General features: G+C 40.1%; 1 protein-coding gene across 3 annotated transcripts in view; it reads left to right on the plus strand.

The window, feature by feature from the left end:
• The window catches only part of ankfn1b (ankyrin repeat and fibronectin type III domain containing 1b), a 257,863-nt gene extending 239,748 nt beyond the window's left edge, over positions 1-18,115 (plus strand). For 2 of the 3 annotated variants that reach the window (XM_057825769.1, XM_057825770.1), the window contains 9 exons: positions 636-755; positions 834-1,049; positions 1,719-1,885; positions 6,213-6,366; positions 7,938-8,106; positions 8,183-8,349; positions 10,899-11,106; positions 11,385-12,082; positions 16,205-18,114. In XM_057825769.1, coding sequence (XP_057681752.1) covers positions 636-755; positions 834-1,049; positions 1,719-1,885; positions 6,213-6,366; positions 7,938-8,106; positions 8,183-8,349; positions 10,899-11,106; positions 11,385-12,082; positions 16,205-16,501 — 2,196 coding nt within the window. In that variant the 3' untranslated portion in view covers positions 16,502-18,114. Of the gene's footprint in view, positions 1-635; positions 756-833; positions 1,050-1,718; positions 1,886-6,212; positions 6,367-7,937; positions 8,107-8,182; positions 8,350-10,898; positions 11,107-11,384; positions 12,083-16,204 lie in introns of all 3 variants that reach the window. The other variant, XM_057825768.1, reaches the window with a different exon arrangement.
• Positions 18,116-19,144: the final 1,029 nt, after the last annotated feature.

A 19,144-nucleotide genomic window follows, 5' to 3' on the forward strand; every position in this document is an offset into this window, starting at 1 on the left:
CCCCTTCAAATCTCAGAGACCTGGAGAAGGTGCCCAAAGAAGAATGGTCTAAAATTCCAGCAGAACATTGTAAGAATCTCATTGATGGATACCGGAAGCGGTTGTTCGCAATCATTTTGTCTAAAGGTTGTGCTACCAAGTATTAGGCTGAGGGTGCCAATACTTTTGTCCGGCCCTTTTTTGGAGTTTTGTGTAAAATGATAATGTTTTTTTTTTTTTCATTCTCTTATGTGTTTTTTATTGCAAGCAATATAAACGAAGATATTACTACCAAAGCATTTATAATTGCAATCATTTTCTGGGAGAAATTGATCGTTTTCTGACAGAATTGCAGGGGTGCCTATGCTTATGGCCAGCACTGTAACAGCGTGCACTTAGTGTTGTTGGATAAGCAAAAACTCACGGTGGTAGGTAGGGACTCGGAAGACACCCAGAGTGGCAACGGCATAATGACTATCTGCGCCGCGAAGCAAAATGAATGAAACAAGGAAGCATAATTAGCCCGTAAAATTACATACGTAAATTAGCGGCTTCATTAAAACTTCAAAAGAGGAAAAAAATGTGGTTTTGATATCCCTGTATTTTACGATTGTTCCAGCCCTGTGCAGAAGTAGATTTGTTACGTTATTCACCAGGTATCCTACTTGTGGGAGGAGATTGCCTGGCTCCAACAGTGTCTCAACCCCACTCAGTCAGCTTGTTCGTGCACCCTGCAAACCCGCCTCAAGATGCTCCAAGCTATTTCTCATCTCCAGGTAGGATTTTTTACTCCCAATTCTTTAAAATTACCCACGAAAGCAAAAGTGCATATCTCTCGTCTCGCCATCTCTCAGGGTATGCTAGGAACGCAAGACTTGGGCCAAGTGTATTTCGAGCCTATCAAAGACAAGCACGGTAATGCCCTCCTGGTGCTCCTGAAGGACATGAACTCCTCTGCCAACCCGGACGGCATGCGCTGGATGCAGCTTTGCAAACTGCAGCTCCAACGAAAGTCCATTTCCTCGCCTGAGGAGCCTACCGCTCTGGACATGCTCCTCATCACCCTGCATGTACGCTCTTTTAAAAAAAGGGTTTATTCATGGTTTTGTTTTGGATACACTCTCGCTTCCACAGTCTTTAGGAATGGCCTGTGGTTTATAAGGTTAGAAAACCTTGCATAAGGGAGTGTAATTTGGTTTTGGGGAAGTTTTACCAAACACTGGAAGGACTTTCAATTCGCTTTCTACAGAATGAATAACAATCACAAGTTTCTGTTTAGATCTGCCATTGAGTTAGAATCATAATAATCATCCTTCCGCCCCCATCTTCTTCAAAGCTGCTCACTCAGGAACTTTAAAATTACAATTGGATGCGTTTATGATGGGCTCCCTCGCGTGTTTCTGGAAATTCTTCAATCTGGAAGCAATTCTCAGTTTATTTTGTTTGTAGAACTTATTAAAGTCAATGCCAGTGTTGCAAATACTGTACTGTCTCCAGCATAAGTAGATTTGGCCTTGTGGTTCCAAAACAATAGTGGACAATTCCCATTTGGATGAACCGCAGTTTACTGAAATTCTTGCTTTGTACCCCATTACCGCCAAACTGTATCATGGAATACAGCAAAATACTTAGCGGGGGCCATTTTGCAATGCATCGCAGCCTCTGGCAGGAAAACGGATGATAACAATAAGAACAAGCCAAAAGGATTATGATCAAACCCTCCTTTTTTCTGCCCACAGGAGAAGCTTGCTTATCACCGACGCAGCAGGAAGCTCTTGTCTCCTGGCTTATATCTGGGATATTTGAAGCTGTGTACCTCTGTGGAGCAAATCAGAGCACTGGTGCCACAGAAGCTCCCAAACGTCCTCTGTCACACCAAGATACGAGACAACAATAATGTCTCCAGGTTGGAATTCCTTAGTCATTTATTTTAAAAAATGGATTCCGAGAACTAGGAGGAATGGCATTGAATGAGTATATTTTCGTGCTATTGACAGCAATAACAATCCAATTCATTTGAACTGCGAGACCTGGCTGCGATCTCATTTTAAATGGATTGGTCTTCTATTGCAGTGAATGAGTTAATTGACTTCAAAATGTGTATTTTTGAGCAATATATTCCTGATTTAGACACCGTATTTTTCCGTCTACAAGTCACACCTGAGTGTAAGTCGCACCAGCCATAAAATACCCAACGAAGAAAAAAAAACCACATATAAGTCACACCGGAGTATAAGTCGCATTTTGGGGGACATTTACTTGATAAAATCCAACACATGGAACAGATCTGTCATCTTGAAAGGCAATTTAATATAAAAATAAAATAGAGAACAACATGCTGAATACGTGTACAGTGCATGGACAATGAAATGCGAATGTACTGTCCTCACCAGGACGCTACGGCTCGGTCCTGCCTATACAGCGAGCTAAACTTCCAAATGACGATGCTTGACATCCGTACAATTTGCTGAATCAATTTCGTCTTCGATACCAAACAGGTTCGCATCAACGTAAATAAATGATAATTAGGTGCTGTTATAGCAATGACACAAACGGTTAGCATGAGTTCGCTAGCATTAGCACATCGTGCAAACTAGGGATGTCCCGATCCAGGTTTTTGCACCTCCGATCCGATACCGATATTGTTTTGCGCTTCCGATCCGATACGATACTGGCCGATAGCGATACCGACCTATCTGAGCATGTGTTAAAGTTATTTAGCCTCCTTACTTAGTTGTCAGACTCATGTTGAAAAAGGTTTTAGTACTCTTGATAACAACTACCCAGCTGAATTAGGTGAGTTTGAATAACACACAACGGTTGGTAACAAGAAACTGACCTGTTTATTCAGTGACAAACACAAAACATTATAAATAACAAACAGAAATGGCATAGTCAGTCAGTAAAACGTGCAAATAATATTGTAAACTGTCTTAAAAAAGCAAAACACACCAACAACCTCAGTGGAAAATCCCACAAATCCCCCAAGCTATTAGGTGCCTTTAATGTTTCGTGCATTAGTTACAAAAATTGTATAAAAAGCCTCTCAGGTTTAAATAAACGACTATTTCAGTATCAAGTTAACATTTTAAATGAGTAAATAAAATACTCAAGTCCCCATTCTGTATCAGCAGCTTTAAACTACATTCAATTCATTTAATTTTGCGAATCAACTGTTAAAGTTGTTAAAATTGCTCCCGTTATTCCATAATTTCCCTTCTGTCTACTTCCGACATGTGAAAGTTTTAAAACTGTTTTGAAGATAGCTTCAAGTCAAGATTTTGCCAATTTAGGAGTATTTTAGATAAAAAGTTAATTAGGTTCGCTTGGAAGGTTCACAACAGCCTACTAGGGAAGTCTTCTGCTTTAAGATGGCGGCCGTTACTAACGCATCTGGTTTTCAATACTTCAATATTGCTAACGCAGTCTAGTCTGTCGTTTTGCATCTAGTTCTATATACATATGATATCTATTATCTCCAGTAAAACGACGTTGACGTAGTTTGTAGCGGCTGTCAGCAGCAGTCAGGTATTCTTGTGTTTTTTATCCAGCGGCATGAGTTGAGATAAAGCCATGAGTTGAGCATTGGCATTACCCGGGTCTATGACAAGCATTATGTTTACTTTCGGGACGCAATGCGGTCAGTTTCTCATTGCGTCCCGAACACCGCGTTGTGTATTAATTCCGCTTTACTTGACATATTTCAGTAATCGGAATTTGGATGTCTGTGAATCGTTCTCGAATCTTCCACGGTCGAATCGCTCAAGGATGTAATGACGGCTGGGCATGTTGTACCGTGGTTCTAAGTGTTGGATGATGCGTCTTTACTCACGTGAGATAATGGCTCGTCATCCTGAATGAATTCTTCGGCAATGACTCTTGTTATTCCCTGGGCTTTGGGACTGTCGAGTGCCAGTTGTCACGCATAGCAAAAGTTTCTGCCAGTGTTAGTTGCGTAGGACCTTTCTTTTTGTCTTCGGTTGTCTTAACATACTCCTCAATTTTGTTTGTGGTGGTATTTCACTAAATGCTTGATTAGGTTGGTTGTATTAAAACTTCTTACAGTTTTACCACTACGCTTGACTTTATTGTGGCATATGTTGCACTCTGCCTCTTCGTCTTTGTCGTCCTTTAAGGTGAAGTGATCCTACACAGCTGACATTTTTAACGATAAAGTCTCTCGGTAAATTGGGAGACGGTAATGTAAATGTAGTGTGTTGAAGGTGTGCCGTAAAATGCGGACTGGATTTTAGGGAAACCGAAGCAAAAACTGGGATGGATTATATAAATCTGTGCGCTGGAAAACCCAGACCGGACTTTAAAAAAAAAACTGGATCGGAAGTCTGGATCGGAATTTTTCCGTGTTCCGATACCGATGCGCATTTTTTTGCCCATATCGGCGTCCGATCCGATCCAAATATCGGATCGGGACATCTCTAGTTCAAACAACCACACAACTGGCTTTAAGTGTCCGATCGCGGGTGGAAAACACACAACAACAACAGAAAAGATGATACACACAGGCGTTGTCTCTGTAGAGATATTTTACAAGCATAAACAATGAACGTAGGTCCGCAGCCGTGTTTCTCTCTCGCTAACTCGCCCACTCACTCAAGCTGCGTAGCTGTCAGTCTTCTTCTGGCGTGTGAGCGGTCTTCTTCACGTAAACATGTGCGAGTGCACCCTCACGTGGGCGTGAAAGCGCCACAAACTAAAAGCATGCATTTCAATATAAAAAAAAAGTCAATAATACAATTGAACACACATTGCCAAAGGCAGAACGCGAATGTGGCCATAGCTATTAAGAGTTATTCAGATAACTATAGCATAAAGAACATGCTAACAAGTTTACCAAACATTCAGTGTCACTCCAAAACACCAAAATAACTTGTGAAATTATATCATAATGTGTTAATAATGTCACACATAATTCGCTCCTGAGTATAAGTCGCACCCCCAGCCAAACTATGAAAAAAACTGCGACTTATAGTCCGAAAAATACAGTAGTTGGTTCTCAATATTTTAACACCAAGTATAGTGGTACCTCGACATACGATCGCTTCGACACACGATCTTTTCGACATCCGACGTAAAATTTGACTCACAAAATTTTACCCCCGTGCTATCATCACTCCACTGGCTTCCAGTCCATTTTAGAATTGATTTGAAACTTTTACTGTTTGTTTTTAATTCTATTAATGGCCAGGCTCCATCTTATTTATCGTAAATTTTAACTTTTCGTAACTCTGGCAGGACTCTTCGCTCGACCGGCCAGCTTCTTTTAGATGTTCCGAGGTCGAAACTTAAACAGTGGGGAGACCGATCCTTTGCGGTTGCTGCCCCCAGGCTGTGGAATAGCCTTCCCTCCAAAATCCGCACCACCACGGATGTAGGTCATTTTAAGTCTCGGCTAAAAACACACCTTTTTAGACTCGCCTTTTACAAAAATTAGGATAGCCTGGTTTTATTTGCTAAAGGCCTTTTTTAATGTTTTTCGATTTTATCGGTTTTATTGTTTTATTTGCTTTACTTTTATTGCGATGCGCTGTCTTTGTTTTATTTATTTATTTATTTATTTATTTATTTATTTATTATTAAATGTCATTGTAAAATATTTTCCTGCCTTTTATTTATCTTGAGCCATGTTTTGTTTTAAAGCACTTTGAGGGCCTTTCGGGTTTTGTAAAGGGCTATATAAATCAATTTGATTGATTGATTGATTGACATCCGACGACATGCTCTAAACACGACGATTTACGACAGCGCCACAGTATCTTTTGTTTACCTGCAAGTGAGAGAAATCAACATTGGTTCCAATGAAGGTTAGGGCAAGTGATGAAAAAAGGAAAATGGTCATGCTCACCATTGAAATGAAGATGGCATAATAGAAAAATATGAGCGTGGTGTGTGTGTCCGTGAACTGGTTCGACAATACGGCCGTAGAATGTCAACAATCTCAACAGTCCACCGCCGACCTCCATTCACCAGTTTTTATAAGTTAAGGTGACAATTATTATTGTTATTAAATTATTTTTATTCATTTGTCGTTGTAATGTCATTTTACTCCAAATTCCTACGAAATTTACTGGACAGTATGTCCATAAACTGGGCTTATCATTGGAAGAATGTCTCCTGTTGGGTTCCCAAGACCCCAAAAATATGAGAACTCCAACTTGAAGTCCCTCAGCAGCCAATAAAAGTCTAATCTTCATGGCTTGTGTGTTTTGCTTTAGTGAGGAGTGGCAATTGCTGCAGGCCCTCAACTCCCTGGAGGAGCCAATGGAAACGGAGCCCGGCAGCATTCAGAGTGGCCCGCGTCCCCTCCTTCACGACCTGTGTAGCGCCATCAAGGATCTGATCGCCCACATTAATGTCCCAGGCAACCAGGTCAGAACGAAGCCGTCGACGCTGTGTGGTCTGACATGACAATGCATATTATCCTTTATTGTCTGGAAATACTTGAACCCGCAAAACGTTATTATTCCAAGGGGGTTCTGGTCATTTCTTGTTAAACCGCTAACTCCCTTGGTTTGTGTATTTGAATTTGGTGTCAGTTTCCTGTAAATAGAATTTTTTTTCTCCAAAAAGCAAGTGACCCCATGATTGAGTTCAACTGGCATGTGTCCTTACATGCGCTTTAAGGCTTTGTAGGAGCAACATATTAACACATGTGTTGGGAATTTAAGTAAAACTGTAATACAGACATCCATTTTCGATAACTTTTGTCCACATTGCTGGCTGCTTTCAAGGCACAAATGGACAACGCATTCACATTTTTATTCACATACCAGACTGGAAAATCCCCGAACAATTTCCTTTAAATTTCCACAAGGGATTTGACCGACCTTTAGTTGGTTACTGTAATTTTCGGACTATAAGGCGCACCTGACTATAAGCCGCAACCCACCAAATTTGACACGAAAACGACATTTGATCACAGATAAGCAGCATTGGACCATAAGCCGCAGCTGTCCTCACTATATAATGAGATATTTACACCAAAAGATATTAACCGGGAACACTATATTTGACAGCGGCATCATAAGACTGTCATAAGATCAAATGAACCACCATGAAGCTTTGAACCAATTAGCTGCAAAGATTTATTGCTTCAAGAAGCTTTATTTGGCCATCACTGCTCCCTTGGGGGAGACAGTCAACCTCTGCTGGCACGTGCTGTCAAGACTGTTGTCGTCCAACATGCCTCCTAACATGCATTGCAGCGCTACGAATGTAAATAACAATCAAAATTCATGTTCTGTGCTAATTATATCTTCAGTTACTGTTCCTTTTGTTTCAATAATTGTTGGTTATGATGTTTGGTAACACTTTATTTGACAGTGGTGCCATAAGACTGTCATAAGACCATCATAATTACGACATGACACTGCCATGAGCATTAATGAATGCTTATGACAGATGTCATTTTGTGTCATCCGGCAAATTATCTCACTTTTGAATGGGATGTAAAGATCCGAGCTGAACATAAATGGAGTTAGTGATATAACTCATAATATCAATAATGTCCATGATTGTGTCATGTCATAATTATGACGGTCTGCTGTCAAAGAAAGTGTTACCTATTAACCCAAATAAATCAAGAAATCAGATGCACTGGACTATAAGCTGCAGGATTCAAAATGTGAAAAAAAAAAAGCGGCTTATCGTCCGAAAATTACAGTAATTAATTTAGTCTTTAATAAGCTTTATTACGCCAAGCCAGATAATGTAATTAACATTGGAAAATCTCACAAAAATCTTATACAGTGGGTAAAGAGCCAGCTTTTTAAGTTTTGGGCAAAAATCTGCCAATATTAATGCTCATTGCAAGTTTACCCGCAGAGTCTTTAAAAGTCTTTAATTTACTTGTCCTGATAAAGTGTTTTTATAAAGGCATTGAATAGTGGGTCTGAAATTTTTGGAGATTCTTAGAGTGATTTTTTTTTTTTTTTTCTCAGACGCAGGACTTCCGAATCTACACCCAGGAAGTGTTGGAATTCGGAGACAAGGTGTCCTTCCTCCTTCTCTTACCTCCGTGCGATGAAGTGTGCACCCCTCCGGGTCAGAACAATCCCTACTCTCCTCGCTCCGGCTTCCTTACGCTGCCCTTGCAGATCTTTGAACTGGGTGAGTGCAAGGCATATGATCTTGATTCACTGTGAACAACGCGTGTAATTTAGCATCTCCTCTTTTCCCCCGCCAGTCCACTTTAACGCCTATTGCCCCGGTTTCATCGGCCAGTACTGCAGAGTATCTGCTTTGCTGGAGCTGGAGTCGCTCATGTCTCAACAAGCCTTGAGGGAGGCTTTCTCTGAAGAAGAGCTCACCAATGCCAAAAAGAAGCACCAGCAGCTGCAAGAACATATACAAGTACAGAACACAACCACGATTTAGTTGAAACATGAGGGTTAATTCATTAGCTGCAATTGACAGCAATAGACACAGTCTTCGCTGTCAGACCTCCCAATCAAAATGGATTGGGCGTTTACCACCATCAAAGGCAGGCAGTGAGTTAAAATTTGAGGCTTAATATTAGTGCTGTCAAACGATTAAAATGTTTAATCAAGTTAATCACAGCTTAAAAATTAATTAATCGTAATTAATCGCAATTCAGACCATCTATAAAATATACCATATTTTTCTGTAAATCATTGTTGGAATGGAAAGATAAGACACAAGACGGATATATACATTCAACATACTGTACATAAGTACTGTATTTGTTTATTATAACAATAAATCAACAAGATGGCATTAACGTTATTAACATTCTGTTAAAGCGATCCATGGATAGAAAGACTTGTAGTTCTTAAAAGATAAATGTTAGTACAAGTTATAGAAATTTTATATTTAAACACCTCATAATGTTTTCGTTTTAATAAAATTTGTAAAATTTTCAGTCAAAGAATAAACTAGTAGCTCGCCATTGTTGATGTTGCCGAGCAGTGACGTCACATGGACTCCCTGCCGTTCTTCCACAGTGTCTTTAACTACGTAAGGTAGTGATTGAAATGCACCAGAAGGTGTCAGTGGCAAGTTTTAAATTACTAGAAATCAAGCCAATGAATGTGTTTTGTCCCTCGACCGACACCAGAGTTCCCTGTTCACTGTTACATCATTTGAGTGCTGGCTTCACAACGTACGAGACCTCTGATCGTTTGTATATTGTGACTGAATATTGCCATCCAGTGTATTTGTCGAGCTAAACGGCAGCTAAACGAAATGTTTGAATAGTTTGTCCAAAGTCTGAGCATCATTAATACAGATAGAAGTGCTTTTCTTTTTGTGAACATAATTTTTTTGGAATATTATTTTTGCTCTGTATTCTGTCCTGAATGTGTGTGAGTGCACAAATTGACAGATAGCGAACAACAGAAGCTCCAAAGAGGAATCAAGTTGAATGGGCTTTACTGTAGTCATCAATTGTCTTGACAGGGTCACGTTTCTGATTATTGTAAAACTGAAAATAATAAAAATTGTGCCAATGACTTGCACAAGTCACACAAAATATACACACGTTTCCATTTGAGCAGTAGCACTAGCCAATTAGCTCACAAGTAACAAATAATGTAAGTACATTGCACCATATATGTAAACAAAATGAAATGTACATCACCAATAATTACACAATGCTCACGAATACATACAAAGAAAGAATACAACTCACAAGCGATGCATGTATAAGAGACAAACAGTGTGATGAGACAGCGAGAACTGACACTGAATACTGGATGCAGACGTTAGCTGGTCTGTATAGCACTGTATTGGTATGAGTTCGCGTCGACATAATAATGACGTCAGCAGAGCGTGCTGAAACCCATAAAATCAGTCGCACCCAAGCACCAGCAGAGGGCGACAAAACACCCAAAAACACAAATAACAAGTGGACGTGACACCGTGCTGTCATTTTAATCTGTGCGGGGCATGTGCGTTAAAAGTAGAGTTGAAACGAATACTCGAGCAACTCGAGTAACTCGAGTTTAAAAACTGATCGAGTAAATTTATTCATCTCGAGGTATCGTTTAATTTTACCAGCTCTAAGCATCACGTTTTGCCCGGACTACTTTTAATGCGGGACAACGCGCTGACGTCACGTGCATAGAGGAAAAAGCAATAGGAAAAAAAAGCAATACAAAAAAAAAAAAAAAAAAAAACTTACTGCAGCTGACAGCCGATACAAACTACGCCGACGTTGCTAAAAACTATGCCCGCGTGATGCTAGTTTGGTAGCAGATAGTGTCCGATGCATCTCGTAGATATCGCATGCATTTAGGACTAGATGCGTAATGACAGACTTGGCCGCGTCTGGGCAGCGTTAGTAAACAGCCGCCATCTTTAAGCAGTACACTTCTCATCGTTAATAAATACAACGTTACTGTCACTTGGTCATGTAACGTTAGCTCTTCGGAGGGCTAGGTTTCTATTGATTATGACCACTGTCGATGCGTGGCTAACGTGTCCTACATACAGGTTTTATATAATCTGTAAAAACACAGTGCTGTAGAGTGATGAGGTTGTAAAATTAAAGCATAATAAAGCTAACTGTCAGTGAATTTTTTTTCTAGTCACATCTGAGATGCAATTATTGGCTGTTTTCAACAATGTACATCGAAAATAAAGACATTGATTGACTGAAAATGGTTCAATATTCGATTAAATGTCTGTTTTTCCTCATGTATATTTATAATTGCTCCTTACCTAAAAAAAAAAAAAAAGTTTTATCCGATTACTCGATTAATTGATAGAATTTTCAGTCAATTATTCGATTACTAAAATATTCGATAGCTGCAGCCCTAGTTAAATGCGTCAAATATTTTAACGTGATTAATTTGAAAAATTAATTACTGCCCATTAACGCGATAATTTGGACAGCCCGACTTAATATGTTACCTATTCGTCCTTCTCTTTCATTATGACAGCAAATGGAGGAAGTGTGGCGTGATGCCAGGTGGATCATGGAGGCCTTACAGTACGCACGCTACAAACAGCACACCGGAGGCATTTCCATAAGCGGCTTGATCGACTTGTCAAAGGAAGTGGTGCCAGACAAGCCCGCGTCCACTTCCTCCCAGCCTGACTTCATGCCCTCGCCCTTACCTTCACCAGAACGTTGCCGCAAGCACTCAGGTCTGACAACCATTGGATGCTCTTACAGTGATTCGGTAAAGCATGTTCGAGAATAGTTCCTAATTCTGGAATAAGGTTGGAAATTGATAAGAATTTAGCAATACAGATTCCATTTTTGATATTGCTTGAAGATATGCAGTGATTCCTTATTGGTTCTCCCATCAATTTTCATATGGTGAATGATTGAAATATGATATTATTAATGTAACTATTATTATATGTGTAGCTTATTTTTATCATACTGTGTAGTATAAGCAACTAAGCAAGCTTTCCTTCAGACTTTGCAGGCCTGTCAGATGAGGAGGGCTCCTCAGAGGTCTTCCTAACAACCGACAGCGACTACGATTCCAGTCGAGCCCAGAGCCCTCGCGAGCTGGACCTGCTGCCCCCGTCCCCGCTTTCTACCTCGGCGCCCCCAGAGCCCCGCGGCTTCCTCCGCAGCGACGGCAGCGGCTCTGGCGTCGGACTCGGTCGAGGCGGACAAGGAGCCCTGAGGGACTCCACTCCTGACGTCCTGCGGGCCTCAGAACAGCAGCGCGGCCGTGAATTGGGGAGGTGCAGCGAGGGTGTCTGCTGCGGGGTCGAACGCCGACGTGGGCCACCCGAGCTTTTTGACAGCGACTTCATCCTGCCGAGTCGGCAGATTGAACTGCTGCACATTACCGAAAAACGGCAGGCTTTCTGCGTGCGCACGAGTAGTCTGGAGTTCCCCTCCACCACATCCGCCAACCATCAGTCGTACTCCCGCCGTGCTTCTTCGCCACAGCGACATTGGCACAGGCCCTCATCGGTGGACCGTTGCTGTATGGCAGAACACAGGTCACAACGAAGCCCGCCGGCCAGAACGCTATCGGAAGACAGCGGTACCCAGCGGCTCTCTTCCCCGAGGCCGGCTGCCCACAGGAAAGGCTCCCACGCCACGCTCAGAGTGTACCCACAGTACCGCACAGGGCTCCCCAAGGAAACTAGTGTCAAGGTATTTTATTTTTCTGACTGATAGCACAGTTATACAGATGAATGTACACTATATCACATCATAATCTATAGGGTTTATAGTATATGTCTTTCTGTAGCTATAACATCAAAGTTGATCTAGTGGGTCGAAGTCTGGATTAGTCAAATGAATCTAGAACAGTGTTGTTTTTGACAGCCCTTTTAAGTTTCGATGATAATACAATGGTACCTCGACATACGATCGCTTCAGCACATGATTTTTTTCGATAGCCGACGTAAAAGTTGACTCGCCATTTGTTTCTACATCCGACGAAATACGACGATTCATGACAAGACGGGCGCATGCTGGATTTTCTTGTGAGAGAAATCAATATGGGTTGCAAGAATGTTAGTGCAGGTGGTGAAAAAGGAAAAAGGTGAGGCTTGCCATTGAAATGAAGTTGGAAATGATAGAAAAATATGTGTGGTGTGCGCATCCCTGAATTGGCTCAACAATACGGCTGTAGAATGTCTACGATCTCGACGGTCCTCCTCTGACCTCTGTTCACCAGTATTTATAAGTTAAGGAGACAATCATCATGATTGTAACATCGCCAAAAATCGCCAGTTTCGTCTGGTTTTTACTCATGTATCTCAGAACTTGTGCAACATAACACACCTACTGTCTGCCGCAGCTGACCATGAAAAGTGAAAGTAAAAAGTCCTCTCTCACTCTGTCAAGTCAGCCGTGCGATGCGTTCAGGTACACCACGCAAAACACATTCGCCACATTAGAACCCGATTCGTTACATTATTACAGGTATTATTATTATGATTACTATTATTATTTTATTAATCCTATTTGTACTCATAATCTATTTGTTTTGCTCTGTGTAACTGCTATCTGCAACAATACCAGCAGTATTTATTAAGGATTTAGTGTAGGTTTTCGGGCTATGGAACAAATTAATCGAATTATAATGTTTTCTTATGGGAAAATTTCCACTTACAAACAAGGTCCTGGAATGAATAACTTTGTATGTAGAGATACAACTGTACTTATTAGTCTTAGTCATATTTTAGTCATCTCAAAATGTGTTTGTCTTCGTCTAGTTTTAGTCGACCTTTCTTAAAAATGTCTTTATCTGTCAAATTTACTCCACAAATAAATAAATAAAGGTTTCCCAACTATTTCAAATGAACATTGACAGACAAGCACATATTGTAGCATCTACAAGGACAACACCAACTTGGTGAGAACACACTCAGCAGGAAAACAGTACATTATTTTCAATTAATTATACCCACCTGGATGTCGCGAACTGTATGTAAAAAAATTTGCCCGAAAGTTTAAGAGGACGCTTGCCGTGAGCATTAGCCATGCGAATGCTATGCTATCGCTACAAGTTACATTTAGTGTGTGATGATTACTCGACACAGACCTTCAAAAGCTAAAGCAACATTGCATGGTCTCTCTTTTGTGAACATGTGACTGAAACCTTTGCACGTTTTCGTCTCATCAGAAGAAAACTGGCATTAGGCTCGTTATGTTCTAGTCTCATAAAACAATTTTAGTTCATTATCTTTTCGTCATTGTCATGAAAAGTGTTCGTTGATGAAATATTTTCGTTATCGTCATCATTGACGAAAACAACACTGATCTAGAAGAAGGTTTTATATTTCTTTTCTAATTTCTTTCCTTTTTACACTGGTGCAAAGTCACTTTGGAATACCAACAGGACATCCCCAAACTGTTCTCACAAAGTTAGTTGCATGGAATTGTCCCGAAATATCTACAATAACTAGGATGTCACTTAAGTCCATATACCGTAATTTTCGGACTATAAGCTGCTACTTTTTTTCCTTCATTTGGAATCCTGCTGCTTTATAGTCTAGTGCTGCCTATTTTTTATTTATTTCTGTAAATAGGTAACATTGACTCCATTTATTTCCAGCTTGGATCTTTTACATCCATTCAAAAGTGAGATCATTTGTCAGATAACACTAAATGACATCTGTTATAAGCATTCATTAATGCTCATGGCAGTGTCAAGTCATAATTATGATTATCTAATGACAGTCTTATGGGGCTACTGTCAAATAAAGTGTTACCAAATGTCATAACTAGCAATTAATGAAACAACTGGAACAGTAACTGAAGAAATAATTACTACAGAACATTAATTTCGATTGTTACTTACAGTTGTGGTCAAAAGTTTACATACACTTGTGAAGAACATAATGTCATGGCTCTCTTTAGTTTCCAGTTATTTCTACAACTCTGATTTTTCTCTGATAGAGTGATTGGAACAGATACTTCTTTGTCACAAAAAACATTCATGAAGTTTGGTTCTTTTATGACTTTATTATGGGTGAACAGAAAAAAGTGATCAAATCTTCCTGGTCAAAAATATACATACAGCAGTGCTAATATTTGGTAACATGTCCCTTGGCCATTTTCACTTCAATTAGGCGCTTTTGGTAGCCATCCACAAGCTTCTGGCAAGCTTCTGGTTGAATCTTTGACCACTCCTCTTGACAGAATTGGTGCAGTTCAGTTAAATTTGATGGCTTTCTGACATGGACTTGTTTCTTCAGCCTTGTCCACAAGTTTAAGTCAGGACTTTGGGAAGGCCATTAGAAAACCTTAATTCTAGCCTGATTTAGCCATTCCATTACCACTTTTGATGTGTGTTTGGGGTCATTGCCCTGTTGGAACACCCAACTGCGCCCAAGACCCAATCTTCGGGCTGATGACGTTAGGTTATCTTGAAGAATTTGAAGGTAATCCTCCTTCTTCATTATCCCATTTACTCTCTGTAAAGCACCAGTTCCATTGGCAGAAAACAGCCCCACAGCATAATACTACCACCACTGTGCTTGACGGTAGGCATGGTGTACTTGGGGTTAAAGGCCTCACCTTTTCTCCTCCAAACATATTGCTGGGCATTGTGGCCAAACAGCTCGATTTTTGTTTCGTCTGACCACAGAACATTCCTCCATAAGATCTTATCTTTGTCCATGTGATCAGCAGCAAACTTCAGTCGAGCCTTAAGGTGCCGTTTTTGGAGCAAGGGGTTCCTTCTTGCACGGTAGCCTCTCAGTCCATGGAGATGCAAAACACGCTTGACTGTGGACACTGACACCTGTGTTCCAGCAGCTTCTAGTTCTTGGCAGATCTGCTTTTTGGTGATTCTCGGTTGAATCTTCACCCTCCTGACCAATTTTCTCTCAGCAGCAGGTGATAGCTTGCGTTTTCTTCCTGATCGTGGCAGTGACAAAACAGTGCCATGCACTTTATACTTACAAATAATTGTTTGCACTGTTGCTCTTGGGACCTGCAGCTGCTTTGAAATGGCTCCAAGTGACTTTCCTGACTTGTTCAAGTCAATGATTGTTCAAGTCAATAATCACTCACAAGAAATTGCTAATTCTTGTTGCTGTATGTATATTTTTGACCCAGCAGATTTGATCACTTTTTCTGTTAACCCATAATAAAGTCATAAAAGAACCAAACTTCATGAATGTTTTTTGTGACAAAGTATCTGTTCCAATCACTCTATCGGAGAAAAATCAAGAGTTGAAGAAATAACTGGAAACTCAAGAGAGCCATGACATTATGTTCTTCACAAGTGTATGTAAACGTTTGACCACAACTGTACATCTGTAGCGCTGCAATGCATGCTAGGAGGCATGTTCGACAACAACAGTGATGACAACAGGTGGCAGCAGAGGTTGAATTTCTCCCCCAAGGGAGCATTGATGGCCAAATGAAGCTTCTTGAAGCAATGAACCTTTGCAGTCAATTCGTTCAAAGCTTCATGGTGGTTGATTTGGTCTTATGAAAGTCATATGTTGTCGCTGTCAAACAAAGTGTTACCGGTTAATATATTTTGGTGTAAATATCCCATAATACAGTGAGGACAGCTGCGGCTAATAGTACAGTACAACTTATCCTTGAATAAATTTCCTTTTCGTGTTAAATTTGGTGAGTGGCGGCTTATAGTCAGGTGCGCCTTATAGAGCAAAAATTACGGTACTTACTTTTGGCATTATTGTGTATCGACACACTTGGGAGTTTTCCATAGCATTTTTCCAAATATAAGAGGCAAGCATTTTTATCATTTCCTGTTCAATTTAACACATTCCCATCTTTTGGTCACAGCTGTGTGTGACTCCTTGTACATCGGCGGGTGAGATGGTCCGTTTGGTGGTTCAGGAGATGAACCTGGTGTCTCAGCAAATGCTCGGCGGCGGCGATCCGGATCAGGACGCCTTCTACGGCCCTGAACAGTTGAAGCACTTTGGCCTTGTGCTTGTGGTGGACGAACGGGAAAAGTGGCTGCAGGACGACTTTTGTCCCTTGGAGCTGCAAAACCCCTGGCTGAGGGGTAAGTTGTGCGTACGTATTAAGGCCTACTCGCCCCTCGCTCTCAAACACGGCCTGGCCACCACGGTGTGACTCATTTGGTGGAAAGACAGTGTTACTTCAAATGGCTTTGAAAGTGAATGATTAAAAGCTTCTCATGGGAAAATCCTCTATTCTGAGTTTTGAAAACGACACAGGCTTCTATTTGAGACTTTTTTCCTGTAGCCTTGTCATTCCGAAGCATCCAGTCAACACACTGTAGCTCCAACGTCAGATTTCGTGAAAATAACAAGCTCCAACCAGCAGAATTTGCATTTTTAAAACAACAAGCAATACTTCTTCCAAGAATTGTGCTGACTGCATCTTCATAAAGTACTTGTCATTCTGTGCTCAAAAGTGGAACAGTTCAGTGTTTTGCTGTTTTTATAGTACCCACAATGCACCGTGAAACGGTGCTTATCCTTCCTCACAAAAAGATGCGCAAAAAAGCGTGAAAAGGAATCCCAACAATGGACTTAAAAGGTGCTTTTCTTTTCAGAGGGGTGAAAAAACGAACTTTTTCTGGGACAAACCACGACATTCTCCACATTCTGTTTAAACGTCTTGCTCAGATCTAAGTTTTTCTTTCGGGACACATTTTAGTCAAAAAGAGACTGTTTCGTGCTCTGCATAAATAATTGTAGCAGGATGAAAACGTTACCATGACAACCTCTGTCGCTCACACGAGGAAAGTGTTTACAAAGTTTACTAAAAGAACAAAATATGTGCTTTTGTGCTCCTACTGTGTTAAAAAAGAAAAAGTTTCAATTGTGTATTAGATTTTAAGGATGGCTTATTTTCCTGTGTTAGCGCTTAACATCTTTTATGTTGTTTAAAGTGTTGTTTTTTTTAATGAGTGCCACATGCAGGAAAAAAAATAATACTGTGGAAAACTTTGTAAATAGAAGAGCAGGTGTTGAATGTATTGTGTGGATGGAGGAGTGCGTCCGCAACGTGTTTACAAGGCGCAACAAGGAAAAGTCATGAAGGAGACATTACGTCACTTTTTTGGGAAAATCTATTTTTATTGAACAATAAATGAATATGACAAAGGAATGTCTATTGTTTTTTTTTCTTCAAGAAAGTTACTAACCTTAAGTTTATTTATTAAATTGTATTAACTCTTAGGCTGCCATTTGGATGTACTGGCCGCAAATGATCGCTGCCCAACGGATTGGACGTCTATCACCGTCAGTGGAAGGGAATGGGTTAAAATGCCAATCATAGACTTCACTATCAGAATATCAATATTTTCAAAACCAAAGCCGCTAGCGACCTAAAACCTAAACCTTAGGCATATATGAGTCTCCATGAGCAGCGACATAAAAAAAATTCAAAGTCGCTCCCTCATAAAATCCCAATTATTTTTTTAATAGTATAACAAAACTTGAAATGGCTATAAAATTCTCAAATCTAAAACCACCAAATGCAGAGATAATCACCTATATTTTCAGGAACAATAGCAATAATAAACATATAAGTTTTTGCCCCCAAAAAAATGTTTTTGTTTAGTGCAGGATTTCAGCAGCTAATAACTCACTATATTTTCACATCAGAATCTAAACACTTGAGGAAAGCATGCAGAATCATCTTAATTTTACCCAACAAAAGCACAATTTGCATTTTTCTATATACAATCACAGCTTATTTAGGTTAAATTCCGATGTTACTATTGGCTCAGTGAGTCTTTCTATCCGCCCCCCCGTCAGTTTTGGATTTAAATGTTACACAAAATGAAATACGTAAAAGGCGATTTTTTTTTTTTTTCCTTTTTCTTGGTATGGACGCAGAAATATCTAAATTACTACTTTTTTTTGCCAAAAAACGGGCAGTTGGCCGAAATTTTCCCGATCTGACTGTAAAGTTACGCCACTGTGTATGGGTACAACACTGCAGCCATCACAAAACAAAGAGCTTTTTTAGTTGAAAATGCTTAAATGCGTACATCCTGAAATATCCATAGATATGAACATAGAACAGTCTAGATTCTTGGTTAAAAGCAAGAAAATGGGCAGTTATCATTCATTTTACGTAAATATTTCAAGCTAAAATAACGCTATTGTGTAATCCAACGTGGCAGCCATCACAAAACAAAGAGCTTTTTTAGTTGAAAATTCTGATAAATAAATGCGTACATCCTGGAATTTCTATAGATATGAACATAGAACAGTCTAGATAGATTCTTAGTTAAAAGCAAAAAAAAAACGTGCAGTTATCATTCATTTAACATAAATTCAGTTGTTTCCATGCATTTTTTTCCCACAATGTTCCAAAGTGCATGCATGGGGATTTTTTATATAATAATTACCTTGAATCCTTGACCAAATCACTCTTGAGACACTACCACCTGGCATGAATACTACATTGTTTTCACGCGGAATTGCAGCATCGTTCGAATGGAGACGAAACCATGTAAAAGCAAACATGAAATGTGTCGTATTCTCGGAGCGTTACCATGTAAACAGCCTTTAGTTGCAATCTGACATCAACTAATGGCTCGTCCATTGTTGATATTGGTATGCCTTTTATTAACTGGTGACCATTCCGTTGCCTTGTTCTTGACTTGAGACCAATCCCTTGTTTGCCAATGTGTGCATTGACAGCAAAAGTTATGGCGTTTCTGAATATGTCCTATGATTCGAAGAGGACCAATTGTTTCTCGATCCAAGCCCTGATATTAATGAATCTTTTTGGACC

The sequence above is a fragment of the Corythoichthys intestinalis genome, chromosome 21 (genome assembly GCF_030265065.1).
Source record: "Corythoichthys intestinalis isolate RoL2023-P3 chromosome 21, ASM3026506v1, whole genome shotgun sequence".
Taxonomy (NCBI): domain Eukaryota; kingdom Metazoa; phylum Chordata; class Actinopteri; order Syngnathiformes; family Syngnathidae; genus Corythoichthys; species Corythoichthys intestinalis.